Source organism: Kogia breviceps, chromosome 4, assembly GCF_026419965.1.
Source record: "Kogia breviceps isolate mKogBre1 chromosome 4, mKogBre1 haplotype 1, whole genome shotgun sequence".
NCBI classification, from domain to species: Eukaryota; Metazoa; Chordata; class Mammalia; order Artiodactyla; family Physeteridae; genus Kogia; species Kogia breviceps.
Genome location: NC_081313.1, coordinates 98,073,952 through 98,101,734, shown reverse-complemented (window position 1 = coordinate 98,101,734; position 27,783 = coordinate 98,073,952). Strand labels below are relative to the sequence as shown.

Sequence of the window (27,783 nt, the reverse complement as noted above, 5' to 3'; positions counted from 1 at the left end):
CAGAAACTAACACAACATTGTAAACCAACTACACTTCAATTTTAAAAAAAAAAAGCATGGTCTTTACCAGGCAGCTGGCTGTACAGATGGCTCTTAGAAAAGCCCAGGCTGGAGGTCTGGGAGATGAGAAAGAAACAGCTAGAAAAAGGAAGGGAAATCAGGAGAGTGTAGAGGCACAGGAACTAAGGAAGGAGTTTAGAACTGCAGGGACACTGGTCTTCTAGTGTCAAATGCTGCAAAAAAAAGGTCACGATCAGGATGAAAATATGAATGCGGGGTCACTGGTGATTTTAGCAACTCGGAAATCACTGGTGATTTGGGCAATTTCAGTGGAGTAGTCGAGAAAAAGACAGATTTCAGTGGATGAGAGATGACAAAGAGTGAGAAAGTAGGAACCATGCAAAAGGTAAAAAAAAAAAAAAAAGCAGGTTCATTTTAAAGGAGAAATAAGTGTCTAAAATGAACAAAGTACTGAGGATTACCTTTCAAAAATGAAGATCATTCATTTTATAAATACTGAATGATCACCTCTCACTGTATAGGTCTTGGAGACATAGTGGGGGGAATAAAACAGACATTGTCTTGCCCTCAAGAGCTTGTGGTCTAGAGAAAGATGCTAAACCACGTGGTGAGTACCAGTGAGGAAAAGATTAGGTGTCCTGAGAGTCAGCAGTAAGGGGATCTTAATTTAAGTTGGAGGTTCAGAAAGAGCCTCTCCAAAGACCTGACCAGGAAAAGAGGGTCAGGTAAGGATAAGGAATTTGGGCAGAAAGACCACCAAGTGCCAACACCCCAGAGTAGGGAGCTTGAGCCCATCTATACACAGAAGGGAAGGAGCCAGGAAAGACATGGGGCCAACTGATGCAGTTAGGAGCCCATGGTGGAAGGGGTGGGCTCCGCAGCAGGAACCACGCCTGTTCCACAGACACCGGGAGGGTGGGTGTGTGTGTGAAGGTGAGTCTGTCAGTTTGGAAGCAGGAAATTGGGGGGGTTGTCTAATGGCTACCATTTTCTTTGTGAAATAGCAGGCCTGGTGAGGCAAGAGAGAGGTGGTGGCAGGAAGTGCTATTATGGGCAAGAGCGGAGGAGCTGAGCTCACTCACAGCTCAACCCGCCCAAAGCAACCCCTCCTTAATAATGGCTTCCTTGCTTTCTGGTACCAAAGCTTCAATAACCAGGACAGAGGAGCCCCAGGTTCCTTGATGCTTAGCACTAGAAAGATCTTCTGAGATCTTAACTGCCATTCATTTTCCCTACTTTACAATTAAGTAATTTACTCAACAGGAATCAATTAAATGCCAAAAATATGGCCATCAACCCATCTCCTCAGGAAGCCCCCATCCACTGGAAACTGTTGATATCCTTCTTTCAATGCCCTTCCCCAATTTAATAAAGTAGGTTTCTTCCTTCCTTTCTCTTGCTTTCCTATTCATATTATGTCTGGATATCTTAAACTCATTCAGCTTTTAATAAAGTGAGGTCTGGTTTTTTTTTCTCTGTTTAATACTCAAGCACAATCACCTATTCATTTGTAAGTAGGCAAAATTAAATCAAATTTTTAGGAGGTGGCTATTGACCGGGGATGGAGGTTCAGCACTCCTGGCACAGAGTCAAGTACGTCCTAAGCTATGATGGCTTAACAATATCCCCAGTCATTTGCTTCTACATTCACTCACATACACAAATATGTTGGCCTCCGAGGATTTCTGAATCTGACTTGATATTTTTTTCAGATTCAACCCCAAACAAAGTATACTAGTCTCAAACTGTGGTTCAGAATAATGACTTAAAAGTATCTCTCATTATAGCAAATCAGGCATGAAGCATCCAATGGCAGTTTTCTTGTAATGCAGACATTGTGAAGAGTTTGTGGTGATCTCATACTAAACGGGACACATTAAGCCCACAAGGAGAAAAAAAAGCTAAGGAGAGGGGACAGGATTAGTAAGGATAGAGAATAAAGATAACTGGAGCTATTTAAACAGCATTGCTTCTTTCTGAGTGGTGGTAGCTAAATGGAGGGTTCTAGATCACAGCCGACAACCAGTCTTGCCAGAACTTCCAGGGACACACGCGCGCGCGCACACACACACAAAATACACATATATACACAGACACTCATCCTTTATTTCCTGGCAGAAGCTACCATGATTCCATTTGTTAATGAAGTATTTATTCAATCTCCCTCAAGAGTTATTCCATATCCTACCCTAACTGCCATCAATTTAAAACTCTAGCACCTCATATTATTTTAAAAGAAACATTCTGAGCTTTTTGTAAAGAGCAGAGGCAGGATAATTTGCTACAGATCTGTAGAATGTAAACGTAAGGAACAACGTAAGGGATAACGTAAGGAACAAGGTGGGGTGCACATTAAAAGACCTCTTCACACTCCAGTTTTCAGGCTTGCAATGGGTGAGCTGGGAAGGAGAGAAGAATGTGGGTGCTGCTAGAAGAAAGTATCATATGCTTTGGGATACTGTTTTCCCACTTTCTCCCCACTCCCTTTTTTTCAAAAGAAAAAAAACATGCCTGGGAGAAAAATACCAATGTAAGTGCTACTCGTAATTCATATAAAAGTTCACCACTGGATTCGCTCAGCCCGTTTCCTATTTGCCTCCGACTACTTGTGACTTATGTAAATTGCTGTCTAAAAGACAGAACAGAAAAGCCTCCATCAGCACAAAGCTCCATCAGGACAGACTCCGCGGCAGCAAGGAAACATTAATCCCCCAAACTCCACATCAAGCTCAAAAACAATGCTCCTGGTTGTCATTTTTCATTCACACCAGCCCCATATTTCTATTAAACAAGCCTGTTTTTATTGCCTGCTTCCTTCACGCAGCATAATAAAGTAGACGTCAGCCCACAGAGACTACATCTTGAAACACAGGGCTTTACTTTGGCGATAAGACTCAATAAAAGAAGAGGACAAGTTTCAAAGGCTCTCCCTGACTGATATCTACCAAATGGGGAAACGATGGGGCTCCTTTCTGTTCCTCACGCTCCCAGAGCTGCTGTGACTGACTTGAAGTTTACCAGTTTCCCAAGAGGCTACTTGAAAAGAAAAGAAATTTCACAATCTTGAACAGTCCCCCAACTATCCCTACTCCTACCTCAACTTACAAGAGGACTTTTGTATACATAAAGTTTCAGGAAACAAAGCATACAAACACTCACACACAAATAAACTCCCCGAACTAACAGCAGCGTATAATTGTGTTTTGGTTGGAGCTTTTCCAGCCCTGTCACCCGCTCTCTGTTAGGAGTAAATGAAACCCTTTGCTTTGGCAAAGTTGGAAACAGACAAACTCTCCTCAGTTTCAAGCTGCACAAGGCCTCCCTCATCTCTCAGCCCCCTTAAAGCCTCCAACAAAATAAATTCACTGCTGAACAGCCAACAAGAAAATAAAAACAAAAACTAAAAAACCAACCTATTTCCCAAATAAAGATCTTTCACTCCCCCCCCCCCCCGCCCACGCAGCTTCCCCTTTTAGCCGGAAACACACAACGTTTCCAATTTCTAAAACTCTTTTTCAAGAGACCCCTGACACTTAAGGCTCTTCCAGGGGATCCGGCTTTCGGCTGTCCTGATGCAGGCCGGCAGCGCTCTTCCAAGTACATTTTGCGTTCTTGGAGTCAATACTGGGTCTGTTTCGTTACCAGAGAAATCTAGAAAGCAGCTTTTAGTGGGCTGGCTGAGCTAGGTCTGACTCTTCCTCCCCTCCCATTTGAACGGCCGCGGGGTGAGAAAGGTCTAGGATTCGGCACATTCGGCTCTAACTGAGCAGCGAAGGGGCAGGGAGAGCGGACAAAGTACCCATCGCTCACTTTTAAATTCCCATCTGCTCGCCTACTCCGCCCTACTTCCACATTCCTCCGCAGAATCTGGCGGGGCCCCCCAGCAAAATCAAACTCGTACCTTCCTTCGATTCTTCTGCTTCGGAGTGCATGGTGTCAGGGTAAGCGGCGGCAGAAGCGACTGCCGCTGACATGGACGAGCTGCAAATTTGCTCGGCAGCCCAAACCCGCACACGACGGAAAATAAAAGAAAGGAAAGCCACTAAAATCAAAACCTCCGCGGGGCGGGAGGGCTGGTTCTGGTGCAGGGATTTTCAGGGGGAAAGTTCTGCAAGAGTGACGAATCGCGTCTCAGCTGGGCGGCGGGAGTCCGCCCCCGGGGCGCGCGCCCCAGCCCGTCGCCGGCGACCTGGCGGCTGGTGGCCGGGCGCACGCAGGTGGGGCTGACTTTGTGGAGGGCCCGGGCACAGGGGTGCCGGCCGCCAGGACCCCGGACGGGCCATGCCTGGTAAATCAATGTGCAGGGAAGAAAAAAGACCCATCTCGGCGCGCGCTGCTGTTTTACATAAGGCATAAACGCATACGCAGTCCAAAGAATGCGTCTCCATCTTTAGGTTACGTTTCTCGACGCCCGTTTAACTTTCTGTGTCTTGGGGTTTTATACGCCCAAAATGAAGGATTTTAAAGCTGCTCGGTTTTATACGTTATTTTTGTAAGAAAGTAACGTGGATATTGGTCCATGTGCCTGGAAGGTACCTGCTTCACAAGCCCAAGAGGGGGGCCTTTATCAGAAAGTGGAGTGTAGCCTCCACCCCTTACCTTGGCGCAGGAAAAGCAGACAAGGCGGCTTTCTCATTCCGTATAACCCGGGCGAGCACTCCTACTCAAATCCCAACCCGGGAGCACTACCTCCTCTGCAGTTACGCAAGGGCCATCCCCCAGACGGAGGGGGCGATTCCCTCCCTGCGCTAATTGCAACTACCAGGGATAAATTCCTTCCAAAAAGCCGAAAGTGGAGGCGTGGGCGGGGAGGTAGTCAGGCTGTTGAAATGCTGATAGAATAGAGAGGCTGGAGAGCCTGGAGGACAGATCTCAATTCTGCCCCCTGGTCGGGTCCACAAGCTCCTACAACCGGCTGAGAGGAAGACGTCTTAGCTTTGTGAAACCTTAATTTTTCCTTCGGAGAATGGGAGACCAGAGCTGCCACTGACATACCTGTCTTACTGAGGTATTTTACAGAGCATTAGTTTTATTACCAATCTAAGGCAACAAGTCCTCAAATAACATACCTGAAAGATCCAATAGGAAACTGTGAGAAAAGTTGCATTCTTTTAATAAATTTATTTTCCAGCTGCTTTCTTTTTCTTCGTTTCCTTTTTTTAAAAATATGGGCAAAAAACAAGACGAGAGGCCCTATAGTAAATTTAATGAAAAGAATATACAACAGATATAAAGAATCTGAATTAAGATTTAGTTCTGCCATTTATTATTTGTATGACCTTGAGCAAATGATTTAACTTCTCTGGGCCTCCCCTTCCTCATCTGGAAAATGAGGATTAATAAATTTTATTTACTTCACAAATTTATGTTTGGTATTGAAGAAGGTAATATAAGCAAAAAGTGATATGAAAACCATAAAATCCTACACAGATTATTACAAACTACCGCCACCATTAAAAGTAAATTTTTGTAAAAGATATTCTTGGGTTTTATTTCAGTATTGGGTTTGAACAGAAAAGAAGTGTTTATTCTATTCACAAGCAGTGAAGGCTATTATAAATATTAATATAAGGCCTAGATATTAAATCAGTTCCTACTGCTGAGTGATTCTAACATGCTTAAGACACCAAGAAGAATTTTATCTCAGTTCTACTCAAAGGGCAGGATGATGAGAGGAAGACATAGCCAGTCAGAAAGGAGAAAAGAGGAGACACATCTGGAAAATATCAGTATTGTGGAGCCTCCCGGAAACTGACCTCACCACCAAAAGGGTAACAGGCTGCACCCTTCCAAAAATCGCAATTAACTGCGAGGTCCCCCCTGCCACACAGCCTGAGCTGCTAGGATGCATACCTTTACTCTGCAACTACAGACTTAGGGAGGAGCCGTGAAGGTCATTCTGAACCCAAAGAAAAGCTCCCTTACCCGTCAGAAGCGACCTTTCCTGTCTCATCCAAGGAATCATTCAGGAAGCCTCCCCACCTCACCCCATACGAGCCATCTGTCCTTGCCCTCCCCCATGGCAGCCCAGACTTCCACAGATGTCTGCCAGAAGCCCTGCAGGATCTCACCAGGGCTGTGAACTACATAAAGATAGTTCCCATTCATCTACAATTGGAGTAAGATGCAACACCTTTCCAAGGTGATGATTATGCAGATTCACACCACCCAAAGTCCAGGCCGCATCAGCCACAGGAAGGACTCACTTTTACCTTCTTCCTTCAGAAAGTGCCCCCATAAGAATGATTTATGAAATGTCCTCCTGCAAGTCCAATTATGCAGAAACCACATAAGGTGTGTTAAAGTACACATCCTAATGTCCGACTTGTTTTACACTGGGTTCACGAAAAGGCCTTCAGCTCCACTCAGTTTAGCCCAGGAGAACAACTGCTGAATGAGCAGTTCAAGCGCTGCTGTGTCAGCCTCCTAATTCAATTTAGAGTCGTTTTAGCAGCTAGGTGGATCTTTGAACTTTTGCTGGGATCCTCAGGAAACCTGGCAAAAAACTTTTGTATTTAAATGCAGTCCAGAAGTTACCTTGGGGAACAATGTCCTGATCTAGCTCAAGTGCAAGGCACGCTCAGTTTATTTTAAAAGATTGTATCACAGCCTCTCTCCATCTTGTCCTACGCTCCCCACCCCCACCCCCCGCAAAAACCACGCTTCTTTAGGATCCAAAATTCCAGATATTCTAGGACGTCTCCATATGAAAGTGTCCATATCGTTCTCAGAAGTTCTCCAGAAGTGTGTTTCACTGTTTGTAAGCATTTATTTCTTTGTTTTGTGGTTAACTGTAAATTTATCTAAATCTCCTTAACCACCTAAAAGAAGAAACCAGCTGACTGTGTTAGTAAAATAAGGTATTAGTTCAGTGTCTGCCTCTAGTTAGCTCTTTCCAACTTCTTACTTCACTCCTCTGAAATACAACTGTATAATATATAACACGAGGATGTCAGTTAAAATGGTGTATATATTTTGTATGTGTTCTATGAAATCATCATAAAAACTACCCAAGGGGGGAATCTCCTGGTGGCGCAGTTGTTAAGAATCCGCCTTTCCAATGCAGGGGGCGTGGGTTCAATCCCTGGTCAGGGAACTAAGATCCCACATGCTGCGTGGTGTGGCCAAAAATTAAAAATAAATAAATAAATAAAATATAGTAAAAAAACTACCCAAGGGTTTCTATGTTTATTTTTTCCAAAACACTCTCTGTATACTAGCCTAAAAATAGTATCTATTCAATAAATATTCACTGAATAAGAAAAAAAAGATATTGTGTGGATAAGGATGTTCCTCAGTCACCTGTACAACTTTAAGCTACACTGCCCCCCTCCCACCAAAGAATGGTGACAAAGGGCAGCTGATTCTCTGGGGTTTCCCTGGTTGTCTACACTAACAGACAGATACTAGGTCAGTCACTTCGTCTTGATTTTGCTCTGTTTTCAAAAGGAGATTAGTTACTTTTTAGCCCTAGTAAGTATGCTCCAGTACATCATAATGATTTGTTACCTGGTGTAAGTGCAACCTGTTCACTTCTGTATGTTTAAGAAACACTCCACCACCTCTTAGTGTGGCTTGGAATACCTCTGAAGTCACAACAACAACCTCTTACAGACCACCTGATACAAAATAGCAACTAAGTTAGCAGCACTTCTCATTTAATACCAAACTGCTTTTAAATACTATGTTGAACTTCTACCCATGTCCAACAGTGGCTCTCCCACTTTCTGTATCAAGATGGAAGAGTTACAGTGCTGGCTAAGATTCTGTTTTTTGTTTCGTTGGTTATTTTTCATTCAGTCAGTCATTATCGAATATTTACATGTGTCATATGTAAAAGGGCTCTGCTCACATGGAGCTTACTGGCATAATTTTGGTAAATTTTGACCAGAGACTTAAAGAGTGCAACCTTCCAAGTGATCTTGGTTCTAAGGAAGGTTTATTAACACCATCTCTCAACTGAACTTTATACAGAACAGCAGAAACATCTCCTCTTAAGTTATACCTCAATAAAGCTGTTGGGAAAATGCCTGGGCTTTGGACCTTTTGCTTACAGTGGCCCAGATGTCTGCTAAGAACAGGGGAGGGCAGCAAGTGTTCAGACTTACACAGAAGAGAAGCCAGCAGAATTGGGAAGAGAAAGTACAGTTCATTCAGGAGGTACCATATACTCTGCTCCCATTCAAGAATGTTGTAAGTTCTCTGCAGTGAAAAAGACTAAGCATCTCTATCAATTTGTTATAGACTTAACAGCTTCTAGGTCATAAGAATACCATGCTACAGAAATGGTCATTTCATCAATATTTTTATTTCTACCCTGCTGACAAGAGGCTGAATCTGTACAAACAACATTTTAGGTCAGGGGAAAAAAGAGAGTTGTTTACTTGGTATAAAAAGTGGCTTTCTTCTATTTGACTTTGAGGCTTTCCTTGCCTTTTCTTCTGTTATTTATGTCTACACCCTTGAGAGTCTTTAAAGGCTTCCATGATCTATGTATAAATTTGGCTTTCAATCCCTCTCCTCACAGAAGGATCTGTGTTCTTGGTCTCACCTGGTTAGGGCTGCAGGACTTGCATCCTTCTCCTCCTCAGACATTCTCTTGCATTTAACCTTCCAAAAGAGGGGTGGGGCTAAATGGGTGTCTCCCAGAGCCCCTGCCTGGCCCAGGTAATCTGACTCTTCTTCCTTAAGAAAGTTTTATTTACCAAAAGTGGAGAAAGGGCCCTTCAAATGACAATGGAGGTTCCTTACACACCTTCTCAGGAGGCCAAGCCCTGAGCCTCAAGAGGCCTCTTGCTTATGCACTGCTGGTACTGGGATGAGGTGGAGGAGACTGGGGGGCAGGGACAGAACTGCTGAGAATCAAGGAAGAAGGCTGAGGATAAGTGTGGAGACGGAGGATGGGGAAAGCTGCCTCCCAGGGCCCTGCCTGGGAGTCTTAAGTTTGTTCTGGGTAAACCCTCTCCTCATTCTTCCCTATGGCATTTTCAGTGTATCCTCCAGGCTCACTAATGCTCTGGGTGTGAGTGGTTAATTCTGAGGGAATGCGAAGAAGTGCTGACGTCTGGGGTGAGCACACACAGGGACAGAACAATACATCTGGGAGACACTTGTTTCCTAGACTATCAGTGTTTGCTTTTATTTCCTAGACTATCAGTGTTTGCTTTTATTTCTCTCCTAAGAAATCTTCCTTGCTAAAAACTTTTAGCAGATGATGAAACACACACACACACTCAAAATCAGGTCTGAAAATACTATCTGAAGAACTTATGTCTTTGGGTCTTTCTTTTGTAATACTTAGCTATGATGCCTTGCATTTATATATGTTTTATTCAGAGTTCTCAGTTAGTTCCCTTGGGTCACTATACTCATTTTACAGATATGTAATTAAAGAAAGGGAGGTTATAAAATTTGCTCAAGGTCACAAAACTAAGTAATAATGTTTTTGAGACTACAGCAAATGCAAACCAGGCCTCCCGTTTCCTATATCCAGACTTTCTCACTCTATTAAACTACTTATGTAAAATTCAAGTCCTTTATTTTGCAGAAGAATAATTGAAAGATTGCTATACTGGAAGATTCTCAAAAAGTTTGAGCTGGTCATGATTCTAGGATGGAATGATCAAATCACTCGGTTCAAATGCTTAGATCACAGCCTCAAATCAAAGCTATTCTATTCCTGATATTCAATGCTTTAAATAAACCATAAGTTTAATAGCGTCTATTTATTCAGCTATATGAAACTACAGATCTTTTCTTTTTCTTTTTTAAATTAAAAGTTCAGTCAGGACCCTGACTAAACCTCCTTGGATGTGAGGTTGCAGGAGCAGAGAAGAGAACACCAGACTCAATGTGGGAGAACTGGGCCTGATTACCACAAACTCAGTAAGCACTGCCTCATTTACATTAGGATTTTATTTTTCTATTCATTCTTCTATCACTTTTCTTCTAAAAATAAGCAAGCCATTTAACCTCTCTGAGCTTCTGTTTGCACATCTGTGAAACGGGGATAATGCCACTTATTTCACAAGGTAGCAACAATAAAAATATGAGTCAAGAATGTGATGAAGCACTGAAAATTATGAAGTCCCCCTCATCACTTTTCCAAATACTTTCATGAATAAGGCCAGATTATTTTAGGTTGGGGAGCATCTATTTGGAAGCCCTAAATGCTGGCCCTACAGAAGTTCCAGATAGGTGGGGCAATTTAATGTGTGTGGTCCAGCGATGGAAAGTGAAAAGAAAAGGGCCGAACCTCACTGTGCCCAGGTTAACGGGGTCAACATGGGATAACCTGAGAGGGGCTACAGAAGGCATTCACCAGGAAGAAAAGATGCAGGGCTGAGACTGGGCCCAGAAGGCAGTGCCACACCTGACCTATGCATCCCTGGCTTATCTTCAGAAAAGGAGCAGGAGGAAAAAGTGATCAATGATCATAGTCACAGAAATCAGGCTTGGAATTGACCTTAGAGGTCATTTACTCTAATCCTCTACCTGGCTGTGAAGCAATCTCCTAGACACGTCACAGGCAGCAAGCATTCATCCAGAATCTCCTTGATTACTTCTATTAACAGAGACTCACTCCTTTAACAGGGTCCAACTTCCTCTCTAATCATTAGAAAGTTCCTCCTTATAATGAAGGAAATTCAAGTTTAAGGGCAGTAATATTCAAACTACTTCCACTCTAACCACTACCTTTACTGCTTACAGCAAGGAAATAATTTTATGATGAGATAAACAAAGATTTTTTTAACTGAATTTTCTTTTTCAACAGCCTACTGGAGACCCCCTCGTATTGGCTAGTGAGTGCAGTCGAATGCAATGTGAGACAGTTATGCAACTTTCCAGGGCTGGCCACACATCTGCTATTGATTATCATGAAGTATTCAGAAGCAAGCAGCTTTGCTTGAGGAGGCAGCAGTGACAATCTCTTTCTCTTCCGTGTGTTCACTCTAAGGGGGTAGAAAAGGATGCCAAGACAGGTTGGGTAGTGTCCCTACTTGACCACATCTGAGCAGTTAAGATCTTTATTGGAGTTTCTGAACAAACTTTTGAAATCCACAAGAAAACGGAAGTAGTGCTCGTATGTGGAATTTGGACCATAGACTCCTGGTCTGAGATCTGTTTGAAAGTCTAATCCATTCCAAGTTGTCATATTTGGATTTTAACATTGAGTTTCTGACATGGGTAGATTCTCTATTAAGTTACTATTCGTGCCAACTCGTCACTGTTTAAGAGACAGAAAACGCTGGAAGGTGAAGCTACAGGGCTAGACAGGCTTGCCAGGTGAAAGGAGCCAAGGCTGAAACTCAGCGGACAAACTCAGCAGGTGATAAAAATGTGAACCAAAGCAGGACTTATCCAAACAGGGTTTCAGGAAGAAAAGGGAGGCTGTTTTGCAGGTAGCACTGAAAGGCATGGATCAGAAGTTTTTCCTCTTGAATAGGTCAGATTACAAAACTTAAGTTATTCAGCTTCTCCTTAAAGAAGAGCTATAGAAATATGTAACAGTTGTGATTCACAAAATTGTAAACATCACCAAAGTGAATGTATTTTCTGGGAAAGTGGTGACATGAACAGTATAGTATGCCTGCCTACCTACCTAAAAAAGGTCTTATTAAGTCCATTCATTTCCTCGTAGAAACAGAAGAATGCTACAAATCACTAACTTTTTAAATCTGAAAACTATTTCAATAGAATTTTTACTATTGAATTCAGCGAAGTCCCATCGCATGCCATTCAACTTTCTCAAATTCAATTATGTACCATCAGCCCAAAACAGACAGAAAGAGAGAGAAAAATAAAACCTAAATGGTGCATCAGCCACCATGAAATGATTTTATGCTGAAGAGTAAGAATGAGATGGAGCTGGGGCTTAGTTGGTCCCTCTCCGACCCTTGTCTCTGCATTGCCTCTCACACTGGAGGCATCTCATACACTGATGGTGAATGCCGTGGTTAAGGCTATGCGTGTTTTGTTTTTTGTTTTTTGGTTTTTTTTATGTCAAAGTACCTCTAAAGACAAGGCAACTATCCAATCTAGTCCGAAAGAAACAGGAACTTGTTCCAATGCTGGAGGAAACACTTACAATAAGTCCTATACTTACTGGAAGATGGTATGTTATTCTCCAATCTGATAACTTCCTAAAAGATGTTCAGAAACAATATTGACCCTATACAATTTTTACATTACACCTGACTCTTAACCAAATCGGTACCTTAGATTCTTATATGTTAGAATGATGTGGTCAGATTCGGTGAAAGAGACTCACAATTTGAGCTCTGAGATCCTCAAACTGTGTGCCATGGTGCCTGAGAGCACTACAGCAAACTCGAGGGGGGGTTGCAGGATATTTTAAATTATTGAGGAAGACATAGCATTATTCAACATTTCTCAGACACTGCGTGAACTAGTAGTTCAAGCCAGTTCACAGTGTAACATTAAACTGTTTTATTTCTTTGGATGAGAGCATTTCTTTGCAAAGCTGGGTTGTTGGAAGTTGCTGTACTAAAAAGCAAATATTATGTGAAAAGTAACGTGAAATAGGAAATTAGGATAGTGGAATACAATCTGATTTCAAGGTTTAAGAAGTTGTGAGGTGGCCAGTGATCAATTTATTGCCTCACAGCTCCAATTCACTGCAAAAATAAAGATGGAACTTTACATATTTTTTTCTTTTGCCAGCTGGTTCTACCCTAAGCTTTGTCAGTGGAGTGCCATGGAGAGACATTACAGTAAGAGGAACTTTTGTTTCCTGGTTCTGGTGTGCTCTTGCTGCAAGCTGCCACAAGCATACGTGGCTTCTCCAGCCCCCAGTTCCTGCAATGCAGGTACCTTCTTCAGCAGCTGGCTCCTGACCTGTACATGGTGGACAGCACCAACCAGCCTCCAGCAGCTTCTGCTGGCATCCCCCTTAGGTGGTTTTGTAGCAGAGCCCCTCCAGTGAGAAACCTCCCCATGAACAGATTTCCTTGGCATCCTAGAGGATGGATTTCCAGCAAGCTCTACCAGCACAGAGCTACTGTGACTTCTCTGCCATCCAAGGAGCCAAGGCCAGCCATCCTCTCCCCAACAAGGTCTACAGTAGAAGAGAGAGCAAGTTTGGGTTTGGTGCCTTGTTTCAAACCCAGGGGAAGAGGCTGCTCTTTATATTTGTTATTCCTCTGTTCTTCAGAATTCTCTTTACTTCCTAACAGCCAACCCTCATCAAAATGAATATTTCTTTAAAAAATTTTTTTCTTTCTTATTACTGTTTTCAGTTGTGGTAAAATGCACATTACATAAAATGTACCATCTTAGACGTTTTTTAGGTGTACAGCTCAGTAGTATTAAGTACACATACATTGTTGTGCAAGCCTCAGCACCATCCATCTCCAGAACTCTTTTTATCTTGCAAAACTGAAACTCTATACTCATTAACACTAACTCTCCATTCTTCCCCCGCCTCAGGCCCTGGCAACCACCATCCTACATTCTCTCCCTGAATTTGACTACTCTAGGTACTTCATGTACGTGGAATTACTCAGTATTTGTCTTTTTTGTGACTGGTTTATTTCACTTAGTTAACGTCCTCAAGGTTCATCCATGTTGGAGCATGTGTCAGAATTTCCTTCCTTTTTAAAGCTGAATGATATTCCACTGTGTGTATATACCACATTTTGTTTCTTCCCTTCATCCATCAGTGGATATTTGGGTTGCTTCTACATTTTGGCTATCGTGAGTAATGCTGCTATAAACATAGGTATACAAATACATGTTCAAGTCCCTGTTTTCAATTCTTTTGGGTATATACCCAGAAGTGGAATTGCTAGGTCATATGGTAATTGTACTTTTAAGTTTTTAGGAGCCGCCATACTGTTTGCTAGCCAATATTTCTTTATATTAAACTTTCCTGTTCAAATTATCATGTGCTTTATCTCCTGACTGGATCCTGACTGAAACATGCAAGGCCCAACAGATACACCCATTACTAAGTAACCGGTGAAGAATGAAATAAAAACATTATTTTTTAACCTTCCAATTTATGTGTATTATTTTTTCACAAAGTTAATAGTACATAACTACTTATTAAGTTATTGAGACCTGAGCACTTCATAAATGAAACTGCTAGGTACTTCCTGTATCCTAGAAATGATATGAAAAAATTACTGAGACACTAAGGCTTCCATGAGTTAAGATGTTGGGAACCTTTGCTCCAACCTATATGTTTCCAGCTGCCCTTAGGACAAGTCTGCTTGGAAGGTTGCTTAGGCTCACCTCGGAAGGCTATACTCACCTAGGGAGTATCCTTATACTTGAAGTCACACATAGCTTCCCTCCCCAACCGCCCCGCATCTTGGTTTTCTTCATAATATTAAATTTGTTCTTACTCGGGCGATGATGGCCAGAAACTTATGATTATCATTGGCTTAGGCTGCTTTGTGTCCCCTTATTTCTAATCTAAGTCCCACAGTCAAAATGTTTCCAGAATAGGCCTTTTCGCCCTCCGTTCCCACAGCTGTTAGTCTAACTATCATCACTAGCTGGTGTTATCTAACAGATTCAAGCTGATTTCCCTTAAATGAGACCATGGGTTGAAAAATCAAATGCCCACTGAGGCTAGAAATACAATGATTCGTACCTGCCACAGTTCCTGCACACACGAAAGCAGCTGAGCTAAGCAGGCTATGGGCCAGGTGTCCAGGACGCCAGCTGGAACAACAACCTCTCTCTCCCAAAGAAAGCGCTGGCAATGCAAGTGAGTCTAAATGATGCTACTAGTGGCAAAATCATGACTGCTCCCCACCCCATACACAAGCACACATGAATGATTTGAAAAGTAAGTAATCATTCAGAAACTTTGACACTTGTTTCCATTAACTGGAAATTACTGGAAACAAACGTTATGACACATCTTGTTCAGCCACACTGTTGGAACAGGCTGCAGGTCTATTTTTTCTGCTGTTACGCTCTTTTTTTTTTTTTTTTTTTAAACCCCAAAGCCTAGCTCAGGTCTCAACTCCTCCATAAAGCCTACTAAAGCCCACAGTGAACTTAACTTCCACTGTGAACTTCTAACACACTTAAAGCTGATACTCTGGATGTTAGTTGTCTTCTGAAGCAGATTTGTAAGCTATTTGGAACATAAGATTATATTTTGTGGGTTTTTTTTTCTCCTTTCTAGAGAGTAGAACACACTGGATACTCTGAAGGCACTATATAACTAGTAAAATAATCATTCAATCACTTTGTAATATTGAATTATGACAACATGTAAGAATAAGCCTAATTTCTCCTTACCCCAAAAGTACATTACAAGGAACTGTGTACATAAATATCTGTTATCTTCAAAGACAGAAAACAAGAAAATTTGCACTGCATCTGGAGAACTGAGGCTGGTAATCTGCAACAATCCAAAACTCTATCGGATAAAAAGCCAAGAAGAAAATAATTCTGACAGCTGCAAACCTTCTGTTTTACAACATGCACAGAATGGAGGCACTTCCTCTTAACATCCTCATAAACAGAGTGCTGAGCAAATGCAAACAGCCCCAGTAGAAGCCACTGGAGTCTAGGCTTCAACTAATGGATTATGCTTATCTTTAAAGAGGCAACCTCTCCAGCCCCCTAGCAAACCCACCACAGTTGTCCTAGGAGCCATGAATAAGATGGATTGAACAAAATTTCATTTCAGTTGATGGAATTTCTAGGGCCAGCAAGGTACCCACAGAAGCTGCCCACTTTAAAAGAGCAGCGGCCTCACCTTCCTCAGAGTGGGAATGCTGTTTCCTCTAAATTAAGAACTAACATCCGGCATTGGGCCACCTGAATAATATATACTAATAAATCCCAGAGGAGAATTCCAGACACCTTTTTTACTCAAGGCATGAACTCTTCTGAGGTGATAATCATTCTATTAAGCAAGTCCCTTAGGAGCAAGTTTTCCCTCAGAGGCTGTTTGCACTTACAACATGCTCTGTCTTCTGAGGTCAATTTGGGATCCATTGTTGCACAATATGTAGTTAATGTTGCCATCTGTTTTCTTAACGGATGGAATTAACCTGTGGATGTAGAAAGGCAGCACTTTGGTTGTCCCAAACATCCTGTTATCTGGACCAGAGGAAGAAAAAAGTATCCCACTTGGCCATAGCCCCAGATTCTGAACCAGCAACCCAGTTTAGTACCAAACAACTTATGTGTTTAAATTAAGCTATGTCTTAATATCATCAGCAATAATAAGTATAATTTATCAAAATTTACCTACTATGTGCTAAGTATTATGCCACACACATTACAGAACATATCTCTACTCTTACGATATCTCAGCAAGGTGGTATTTTCTAGCTCTTGCAGTGCTTCTGTATACATCACCATTGATCCTCATGATAATCCTGTAAGGAAGGAGGAATCTTGGGCATTACTGGCTCCAACTGCTTCTGAAGGGGATATGGATTCTCAGAGAAATAAGTGGCTGGCCCAAGGTCACCTAGTTAGGACTGAATGTGAACTGAGACTGGAATGCGGGTCCCTCCCTCTGACCTCATTCCATGCTACTTTCCTATATCTTAGGATGTGTCTGAATAAGCAGAGCACAGATCATTTGAATTCAAGGCAAATGTGCCATATGCTCCAAAAGAAGAGGAATAGAGTGCAGTAAGAGAGGTCAGACAGCAAAGCCAACTCAGAGGCTCTGAGCCTGGCTGACTTGGAGGAAAAGGGAGCCAGACATGAATAGAAAAGGGAAAGTCCAGAGGAGGAACAGATGTGGCAGGAATGTCTACAGACCCCACAGCCTTTGATGAAAACGTTTCTACAACAGATTGCATAGGATATCTCCTCTGCACTAAACAAAGGCTGTGGAACATACTATATTTGTTTCCTACAAAATAGACTATTGTTGTTCATCACACTATTCGCTAATATATATATGGACCTACATTTTTCACTAAGCCTTGCCTAGTAAATTTATCTTTTTCATTGTCTTTACACCCAGTCAACAATTCCTACCCAATTTCAAGAGACAAGAAGAAGCACACGATCAACATTTCACATTCTTTTTAACTGCTCTAGAAAGCCTGTCCTAATACATAGATCTACAGACAGATGTAACACTCTTAATACACTCAATACAGGAGAGTAATGAGAGGAGGGATATTGGGTTCTAAAATCAGTAAAATGAAATTGCAAATGGTTAAAATTATCTTGAAAATTTCTTAAATGGCCTGCAAAGCATAGTACCATCTACACAGTTTTGTATCTACACAATACTTATCAATTCCTCTCTTAGGCTATGTTTCTCTACAGTTGCCAAGACGTTAAGTTCTTCCTCCATAATAATGATAAAATCATCACCACCAACTTGACTGTTCTCCTGAACAATGTGTTTCCCATTCTGTTGGTGGTCAGAACCCTTAAAACTCATATGTTCCATTGGTTTCATCCATAGGTGACCCTGACTTGTTCAACATAAGCAATGCAGAGGGCTTCTGCTTCGTCATGAGTGGCTGAATGGGAATGGTCAGGATTTCCTGACACCTGTCTTCTTCTTCAGAGTCAGATGTCACTTTTTATTGACAGTATCTAACAACCCCTCTACATCTTCTAATTGGAGGTCCAAGGGATTTAGGGAGAACCAAAGGTTGATGGAAGAAGTCAGGGGTTCATCATCTGTTCTAGACAAAGCTGAAGACGTCACTGTTCAGATGTCATCTTCATTTATGTAGTTCTTCATTCTACAAATATTTATTGAGCATCCACCATGTACAGGTATAAGGCAAATGGTGTAGATAAAACAACCATGGTACCTGCTCTCACAAAGCCCGCAGTACAATGGGGGAGGGTGAAGAACACTAATTAAAATACAGTATAATTGGGCTTCCCTGGTGGCGCGGTGGTTGAGAGTCCGCCTGCCGATGTAGGGGACGCGGGTTCGTGCCCCGTTCTGGGAGGATCCCACGTGCCGCGGAGCGGCTGGGCCCGTGAGCCATGGCCGGTGAGCTTGCGCGTCTGGAGCCTGTGCTCCGCAACAGGAGAGGCCACAACAGTAAGAGGCCCGCGTACCACACAAAAAAAAATAAAAATAAAAAAATACAGTATAATAAGTGCAATAGCACAAAAGTACGGGGTGCTATGAAGACTCAAAGGACAAGTACCTAAATCGGACCTGGGGGAGGGAGTCATCAAGGAAAGCTTCCTGAAAAAAGTGATGCCTAAGCTAAAACTTGAGAGTCAAGGAATTAGCCAAGGAAGGGGAGATGGGAGAGAAAAGAAGGAAGAATGGTTCCAGGTAGAGTTAACAGCATGTTTAACAGTCCACATGTGAAAGAATAACTGAAAGGAAGATTAAAGGAAAAGCCAATGGATATGAAAATCAACTGGCCACTGGGGATCTTTGAGAAAGATGATGTAGCAACAGAACTAGAGAGAAAAGCCAAACTGCAAGGGGTTGCAGAATAAACTGGTATTAAGGTAGCACAAAAAGGAGCGGTGGACTATTCACTTATGGAATCTCACTGAGAAGAGTAAATTGGAAGAGTGCTCTGAGGAGAAAGCACTATCAAGAGAACACAACTTTAGCACAGCTTGAATTGAGTGACTTTGCTGGAGGAATATTTAAATTCACAAAGCTCTCCCACTGGCCAATACCAGACACAGGGAAGCTGGTGCCATCAATCTCTTACACAAACATATTTGCAATAATTTGCATGGACTCTCACACAAGTTTAAATTATATTTTTTTAAAAATGAAGTCGAACCCCCTTCTCCAAGCTCAGTGGCTGGTGCTAACCCACCAGGTCTTACCTGAAACAGAGCAACACAAGGTGTTACCTCTAAGGTGCCTGGGAGGCTCCCAAGCCCCAAATTATCCTCTTAGCACTACAGGAAATACTCTCATTAGAGATGCGGTGCTTTGGGCTAAACCTTGCCCTATTTTCTGTTCTACCGTCAGGTTCTTTTAAAAATACAAGCGCCGCTGGGCGTGCGCGTCCGGAGCCTGTGCTCCGCCGCGCGGGGGCCCACAGCAGTGAGAGGCCTGCGTACCGCAAAAAAAAATACAAGCGTACCTTGGAGGAGAGGCCTGTGAATGACTAACATCTAAGAGTAAATGAACTCACTGGTTTCTTTGTTCCTTCACAGGGCATCCCAGGTGGTAGCAGGAATGCAGAAATTAAGAGTGTGGGGCCGGGGGAGGGGTGGGGGTGGGAAAAGAGTAAATGCAAGTTTATCCTATCCCCAACTCCACCCGGCTCACTAATCTCCTGCCTGCCTCACACCAAGAAAAGGCAAAGAGGAGTAAACAAACCCAGCAGACAACTTGCCAGGCAGGTGGGTGAGTTTCAAATGCTTGGGGTTCCATATCTTTAGTGATGTAAATTTTTCTAATGATGTAAAATACTCAGAATTGTTTTGACTGAGATTTCCATCTCTGCTTCTCTAAATTGATTCCGCCTCCAAAGGCCACTGAACCAAAGAAATGATTTTCATTGAGGACATGATTTCTTTTCAAGTATTTGCAATTTGTGGGTAAAAATTATGGTGGCCCACTTACCCCAGTGATAGACAGTTTTCTAACCTAAGGTAAAAAGCTAAAATATACTATAAAAACAAAAATACAAAGAGCTCACATCGCTAAAATCTGGCATCTCTGAAGCTGAGCAAACATGTCAATGATAGCTGAAGTTAGCAGGCTTATAGCCCAAGAATCACAAACTGATAGCCTTGGGACTGAATCCAGCTCAGAGTTTTCTTGGGCCACATAAGTTTTATTTTTCATTTTTTTTAATTTTTATTTTTATTTTATTTTTATCTGAACTTCAACGCCTTGAGATGAGAACTGTTCTCTGCAATTTTGCCACAGGTCTCAAGACTTGAAACCGTTCATTTAAAGCACTACTTAACGCACTGATATTTCTTGCCTGGTTCTTGTAGACATCTGAGTTTGGGACCACTTTTATGCAGACTGATGTTAAAAACAAACTACCTCTCCTACTAAGGTAGGGCTTACGTTTCAGAGCGGAGCATGTGTGGGTTGTTGAGTAATAGAATCACTAAAAAACAATAAGCCACAACAGTGTGCAGCACCACTTGCAATCAGACTCTTAACACAGGAGACTGAAAACACCAGTGGGGCTCACTTGTCCCAGGATAAGCCATGCGACCATGTGGCTTTGAAACCACTTTTGAACAGAAGCATCTACCACGAGTCACCGTCTGATCTCACTGCTCCCACAAGATCCCTGACATCTGGATGTCCCAGAACAGAAGGCTGGCAGCCAAAATCCAAGCCTGGCTCAGCAGAGGAAACAATCCCTCTATTCAGTGAGCTGTGGCTTATACCACAGCATCTGTAGGATCCAACCAACAGCCCTCAGTTTGGAGCAATTCACACCCGGCGCTCAGCCAGTCAAGCCACTTGATGGCTATTTAACACATTTATGGCATGTAATGCAGAAACTGGGCCATCATCTGTCTGTCCAGAAGTGCTGGCAAAGAGGATTTAGGTCCTCAGCCCGAAACTCATCTCAGTTCCACATGACACTTCCTATCACACTATGCATAGAATCCAAGAATCAGAAAGCTAGTGCTCAAAGAAGCCTTGGAGGTCCTCTCAATCTCCTCACTCCTCAAACTTGTTCACAGATGAGAAATCAGGTCCAGTAAGTTGATATGACCAGTCCAAAGGCTCATCACACAAGCGTCTTAAGGGGGACTAGAACGTAGATCTCTGAGACCTCCACAGTGGAGGTATCCTCTCTGTGACCAACCCCTTGGGGCAGCCTCCGGGTCCCTCTGCAGCCTAGCCCAGTGTTCCTGGATTTGATTTCTGTGACCTACACGGGCATCCAGGTTCGAGGTCATCACTGGGGTTTGGGTCAAAGCCCACTGATAATAAAGGGGTCCCTCTGCTTTGGTTGGCCCTCTGTGCATGTATTCCCTTGGGGATGTGGCAGGGGATACTGGCTGGCTGGGGACAAGGTTTGGGAGTTTGGAATCCTATACCCTAGCCATGGATTTCATCTACAAAGATAAACTGGCACCTCTTCTATCACAATTTACTTTATATCACCATGCCTTTCACTCCCTCAAGAGCCCTCTGAATGTTGCTCCAGCCCCATTCCCTGTCCTAGACAGCCATTCTCCTGGAGGTCTCACCTAGCATCAACTAAATGAAACTGCTTATGACTAATTGCCCTGTTTTGTTTATTTGTGTGCCGTTTCAAAGTCTTTACATTATCCAGAGTTCAGTAATATCCATTAAAATAGATAAAATAATCAAATATGGCAATTAAGCTCATATATATAAAGTATAAGGGTATTCTTTACAGGGGTGTATGGACTTTTTACACTGATTTTTAAAAAAATTTTATATTGGACTCCAGTGTTCTATGGGGGCGTATAATTACCATAGGTTGAAGGGGCTGCCTGTAATTAATCTTCTCTAGTTCTTATTCTCATCGCTCAATGCTTAGCAGACCGGGTCTGTGTTAGAGAATGTCCCTCTCTGATCTGCAGTACTGTTGTGGTCCATGGACTCTGTATCCTTGTTCTCCCTGATAGCATCTGTGTCATTTGTCACTGGGTGGGGAGAGGGGTTTGGTAATCCAATATGCCAGGCTCCATTTGCCGTATTAGACCATAGCCAGACAACAAATAAGAAGCAACAGGGAAAGAAAAAAAAACACCGTGAAAGGAAGCCTGTGCAGGAGACACCGTGGCCGACTTCCCATCACTTCCTTCCGGCTGCCTGCCTGCTCCTTGTGGAACAGCATGCTGTTTGAGGGAGAAACTGACCCCGGCCCCCAGCTCTCAAGTTCAGCCTTGACCATTTCCGCACAGTCATAGTAATCCCATCCCCCTCGCCCTAGAGTGACTGGTTTAGGCAACCCAAGCCTAAGCCAATTAACACAGCACATTCTTTACTCAATTAACTGGTTTAAGATTGGGCACATGGCCCAATCTGGGTCAATGAGACATCGGAAATGTGCTGGGGGCTTCTGGAAAGGGTCACTCACTCCTCTGATAGAATTACCAAAAGCCAGTTCTCTCTCCTCTGGACACTGTAGTGTGGGTAGGAAGTTAGAATTGCTGCAGACATTTAACCAGCATGAAAGAAGCCAGCTGAGGAAGAAAGTTAACCACAGAAGGCAGACTGGAAAAAAAGTGGGTCCTTGACATCACTGCGCTGCTAAATCAAATCTCATTCTGCTTATACAACTAATAAAAAATCCACTTTTGTATGAGCCAGTCTAAACTAGGGCTCCTTTCTTGCACAAGAGGAGCCGTAACTGATACAACATCGTGGGCCGCAAATGAGGAGCGTGCTTGAGGACTGCTAATCTTGCTGCCAGCCTTACCATGCGCCCTGTCCCTAAAGGACAGCGGGTAATGGAGGCTGAGAATGCACAGCTAACCAAACCGTTCTCTCCCATTTCCTCAAGCTTGCTGCCTAACAAAGGTCATAGTGCAGCCTGGATGCCCCCCCTCCTGCAGAGCTAAGTCCTGTCTACCTGATGGCAGTGGTAGTTGAGAGCAGAAACCTGGGGGGTGGGGGGCGGCGGGGAGGAGATGCTGAGATACCTTAGTGGCACACACAGGGAGGGAAGTATGAGAGGTAGGACCTGGGTCCCTGGGCATCCTCCTCCACTCCCAGCATGGCCCTGCCCCACCATCCCTGATGGGACATCTTGATGGGCCTTGTGTGAGGACATCCCTGCCCCAGTGGGGTGGCTGCCTTCCCCACAGGGGCTGAAAGAGCAAGACTTGGAAGGCAGGCAGGACAAGGAGCTGGGAAGGTGTGTGTATAAAAGCTCCAGATCCCAATCTAGAGTCAGGTCAGGGCTACTTTGGAATTTCTCCCAGGAGCTAAGGGTATGGTGAGAAGCTCAGGGACACATTCCTTGAAGACTAAGAAGTTGTTAAATAGCAGAGAAGGGGCAGATCAACAATGGAAAACACTGGCCTAATAAGGTCAGGCCAGATTTTTGCCTTCAGTTGTGCTCAAAGTCCATTTGGGGCGGCTTGTTACAAACACACACAGCACACAGCTAAAACACTTAGCTTTCCACTGCAGCCTTACAGCTGAAACACTAAATTCCAACAGAAGGACTTTCTGGAAACTGGAGAAATCATCTAAGTTTTTAATTAGGTTGTCTTTCGAGGCACCTTTGACGCAGCGCTCTCATTCTCTGTCACCCACATGCAGCAAATACTTGTTCACAAGCCGGTAATGTAGAAATGGTTCTTGTCAAGTTTTCTTAAGGCCCACTTACTGCTCCTAGCAACCTCCACAAAAGTACCTGCACTTCTGCATTTGCTTTGTTGTCCTGAGTTTTGATAATGGAATCTCCTCCAGCAAGCACTCCTTCTCAGGTTCTCACCAAAGCCAGCTCCACCAGGATCATTACTCTCCTCAAGACCAGGAATCAAAGGACCACAAGGGTCTGTGCCCTCTGGCTCCAGGGGGAGACAAAGACCTTAACCACCGAAAGGATTCCAAAGAATGCAACGCTAATGGCAGTGGGGTTTCAGAGCTCATTTAAAGACAATGTACACAAATGAACACATGAAATTACCTTGTTTGGCAAAAAACACACAAACAAACAAAAAAACCCGGGGGGGGGGAGAAAATGAGAGAGAAAGTATTATGCAAACTGCAAAATAAGATGATGATATAAATCTCACATTACCTATAATGGGAGCTTTGCTTTAGGGGGAAAGGAAAGGAAAGAAGGGGCAAGAGATAGGGATGAGTTAGTTCTCTCCACAAGATGGGACAACCTTATGCAAAGACCTCATGTTGCTCTGTGCACAAGATACAGGCCACCACGGTGATTAAAGGACATGGGGTGATGCAGACCACAGCACAAAGCCATTCTCCTCTAGACTTAGCACTAGTCTGACCATCAGAAAGTGAGATTAGAGGGTTTGGCCTGTGTCCAGAGGACATCTGTCATGAGATCTAAAGGAGAAAGACGGAAAAGAAAGAAAGAAAAAAAAAAGCTTGAATTGGCTCAAAGTAAAGCAAGAATGTTGGGCAAAATTTGTCCAAGTCAAACTGTATTTTATGGTAACCACTTGCTCTCTCCTCAGCTGGTAATTCTGTTTCAAATTCATTTTAAGTAACATGTAATATGCCATCTTACTAACTTTTATGGAGATGTGTGATACTGAGAACTGTGATCAAACATTTGGGACTATAGGAATTGGATGTTAACTATATCCAATTAACTTAGAAATGAACGTAGGGAGGCTTTACAAGATTGTAGATTCTTGCGTGTAACCACTGGGAAAATCCAAGGATTTATCTCTATAGTCAAACAAAGGAAGGCATTCTGGGCAGAGGACTCCTCTGAGTGCAGAGGTCTGCTCCTTTCTTGTGTTTGCTGTGGGGCCTCTATAGGTAGGTAGTTTATGCTGGGGGAACAACCAAACAGCTGCTGGAGGAGCCCCCAGCACTTGGCTTCCTCTTCTTCTTTTTTTTTTTTTTTTTTTTTGCGGTACGCGGGCCTCTCACTGCCGCGGCCTCTCCCGTTGCGGAGCGCAGGCTCCGGAAGCACAGGCTCAGCGGCCACGGCTCACGGGCCCAGCCGCTCCGCGGCACGTGGGATCCTCCCGGACCGGGGCACGAACCCGCGTCCCCTGCATTGGCAGGCGGACTCGCAACCACCGAGCCATCAGGGAAGCCCTTGGCTTCCTCTTAAACCACTGCACGTGGAAGTGTGGGCCTGTGTGTGGTTGTGCACCCCACCTGGGCAGGCAGTGGGCCGTTAGGAGGCAGGTTCCCATCCGGGCCCTGGCACTATCATGCTGAATAACCATGGACGCCTGATTTGATTTCTCTGTCCTAACTTTCATCTGTAAAATGAGAATATTAGACTAAATCAAACAGCTTCTCATCTCATGCCTAGTGAAAGTCAAATTCATCATAGTTGTCCACAACATGCCACCTTATCTGGCCCCTCACCATCTCTCTGGTTCATCCCCTGTCCTCTTTCTTATCAGCACTAGGGCTGTTTCTGGAATACCATGCCCACTCCCACCTCAGGACCTTTGCATCTGCTTTCTTTCTGCCTGGAGTGTTCTTCCCCAGGTTATTCACAGTTGCGGCTTCCTCACATATTTCAGGTGAGTCTAATATCACATCCTCTGTGAGGACACACAATTGCAAATCCTACACACACACACACACACACACACACACATCTTTATCCTCCTATTCAGCTTAAAATTTTTTTTTTCCTCCTTAGCACTTAATAGTATCCCACCTACTATATATTTTACATATTTATTTTATTGCCTATATCCCCTAGTAGAATGTCTACTCTCCAAGGGCAGGGATTTCTCTCTGTTTTGTTCACTGGTGTATCCCTGGTACCTGGAAGAGTCCCTGATACAGATAAGGAATTCATTAAGTTTTGCTGAATGGATGCATGCACGGGTGGGTGGAAGGGAGGGCAGGAGGCGTACAGCTCTCTACCATGACTTCCAGCTCCAAGGTCTGTGGGCTGCGGTGTCCATGGCCGAAGGGCTGTCCTCTGCCATCACCGTACAGGTTGGACTGCATAACCACATGAAACAACAAGCCAACCCAGAGACGTATGTGGTGGGCTTTCACTCTGCTGCAGACCCTCTCGAGTGCTGCTTCCTGCATGTTCCATGCTCTAAGCTGCTGAAGGGCCACATACACCCTACACTCTCAGCAAGACCACGGCCTCCAAACATTGTCTATGGGAGATTCTTTATATTGGTGCTCAGCTCCATTATCAAGACTCAAAATTAATACTTTTGGGGGCAGCACAGTTACATCCATCTCCTTTCTCAAACTCTGCATCTAAAATCCCCAGGGGAAAGAGAAGAAAGATTGCCAAGATGACCACACTATTAATTTAACCTGCAATGAGAAGAGGTGCTGATGCTCCCCGTGCATTTCAGCCAGTTCCACTAGATGGCAACATGGTCTGGGTGTGCTGGTATCCACCGCTGACATTTACCAGCCACACAGAAGAAAGAAGACTCTCTGATACACTTCTCTCCTTGCCTCCTCTTCACTTTTAGCCTGGCTATTTTCAACCATAATTTACGTTTGCTCCTAAATGGTTCATGCTAACTCATGAATGCATTTAATATAATCACTCCCGCCTTGGAAGTTTTATGGCCGCTTCTTTCTGCCAAAGTACATTACTTACCCTAACCCCCGCTGTAGAACTCTACCCAAAATTCACTTCTCCCACAAAACCTGCCCAAGCAAACCTGGCTCTGATTCCAACTGTACATATGCCATGATATACAGTCACAGACATATAACCAGTTTTATATACTGGATAGAATGTGCCTATATACATATATAGAGAAAGCTGACAGACAATCACACACACAGCTCTGGGCATCTGGTAGGCAAATGTACATTTCATATAAATTATGTGCAGGTGACCACGTTCCGCATAACAGAAGCAGTCACGGCTCTACGAAATAGCATTGGCTGCCAGAGTTTCAATTCATGGGCCAAGAAACTAGATATATTAACACTCATCTATGTCTTCCAATTTCTAGTTCCTTCCTAGTATTCAATTTAAGGTCCAGAAAGTCTTTTGAGCAGAAAAATTTTAGATAAACCTCAACAAATATTATGTATAGACTTGAACAAGAGTGTGTAAATACCAATATAACTTTAAGGGCTATTTTAAAAGGCTCTCTTTATTTCAATCCTTGAAAACATTTCCAATTTATCTTAAAATTAAGTTTACTTACAGAAGCATTCAGTAAGGCTGAAAACAAGCCTACGGTATATTTTTAAAGTACAAAAGGCCTTATGTGTGCGGTTAAATCCCTTATTGGCTGTTAGAGGAAATGGTAGCAGTGATATTCTGACAAATCCCTACATAATGCGAGAACAGAAATAAACACCCTTGTGTTTGCAGTTCTCCTCAAGGTGTTACCGCCACTACCAGACCACTGGGATCCAGAGACGTATGAGAGTTAGTAAACACATATAAATTGTCAAAAGGAGAAACTTTATGTGAAAAAGTTCTCGATCGGTTCAGAGCCCCATTTCTGAAACATTTCAATCCTTCATTTGTGTACAAATGAAACTGTCTACATGCAAACTTCACATGCCATTTTTTCCACCCACAGTACTCAAACGTCCCTCAGCTTAATACCGCTTCTCCACACCCAGAGTCATAGCAAAAACAAAACACAAAACAAAACAGTGAACGCAACTACTTTAAAGCCGTGACCAAAGATTATTTCCCTGTAGACAGCAACACCACGGAGTTTAGTCATCTGAACATTCTGCCAGATTCTGACAAAGATGTTACATCGAAGTTAGTCTGAGGGTACAGTTAACTCACGTAGTTTCAGCATATTCCCCCGTATCAATCAGAAGGACAGCTTCACAGAGCCTTGGTAGAGTCACACAGACCAGAGGAACAGACACAGCCACACTGTTGATGTGTATTCTCTGGCATCCGTATCACCTTCAGGGAGAGTCAGTCCTCCCCGAGAATAATTCAACAGAATTTATAGCGTCCTTTCGAAAAATCAACCATAAGTTTACCAAACCAATGGCACAGAAGACAGTGGTCAACAACAGTCACTTTCAAAGTTGTTTTGCTTGTTATTCTGGGACCTGGGTTTCGTCACCTGTAGTGGAATGCATTATGCAGCCTTTAATTGTGACTCCAGAGAGGTCTCCGCATCCACAGTGGGACGGACTGGTTGCTGCCTGCACTTGCTACCTGTAAACTATGACTACACAGAGACACAGGAATTACCTGTGATAGG

General features: G+C 43.3%; 1 protein-coding gene across 2 annotated transcripts in view; it reads right to left on the bottom strand.

Annotated features, from left to right (window-relative positions):
• The window catches only part of TNFAIP8 (TNF alpha induced protein 8), a 144,983-nt gene that overhangs the window by 54,306 nt on the left and 62,894 nt on the right, over positions 1 to 27,783 (bottom strand). The window contains exon 1 of one of the 2 annotated variants that reach the window (XM_059063258.2): positions 3,923 to 4,149. The exons of the other annotated variant lie outside the window; for it this stretch is intronic. Coding sequence (XP_058919241.1) covers positions 3,923 to 3,995 — 73 coding nt within the window. The 5' untranslated portion in view covers positions 3,996 to 4,149. Of the gene's footprint in view, positions 1 to 3,922; positions 4,150 to 27,783 lie in introns of those variants that run through there. 2 annotated transcript variants of the gene reach the window in all.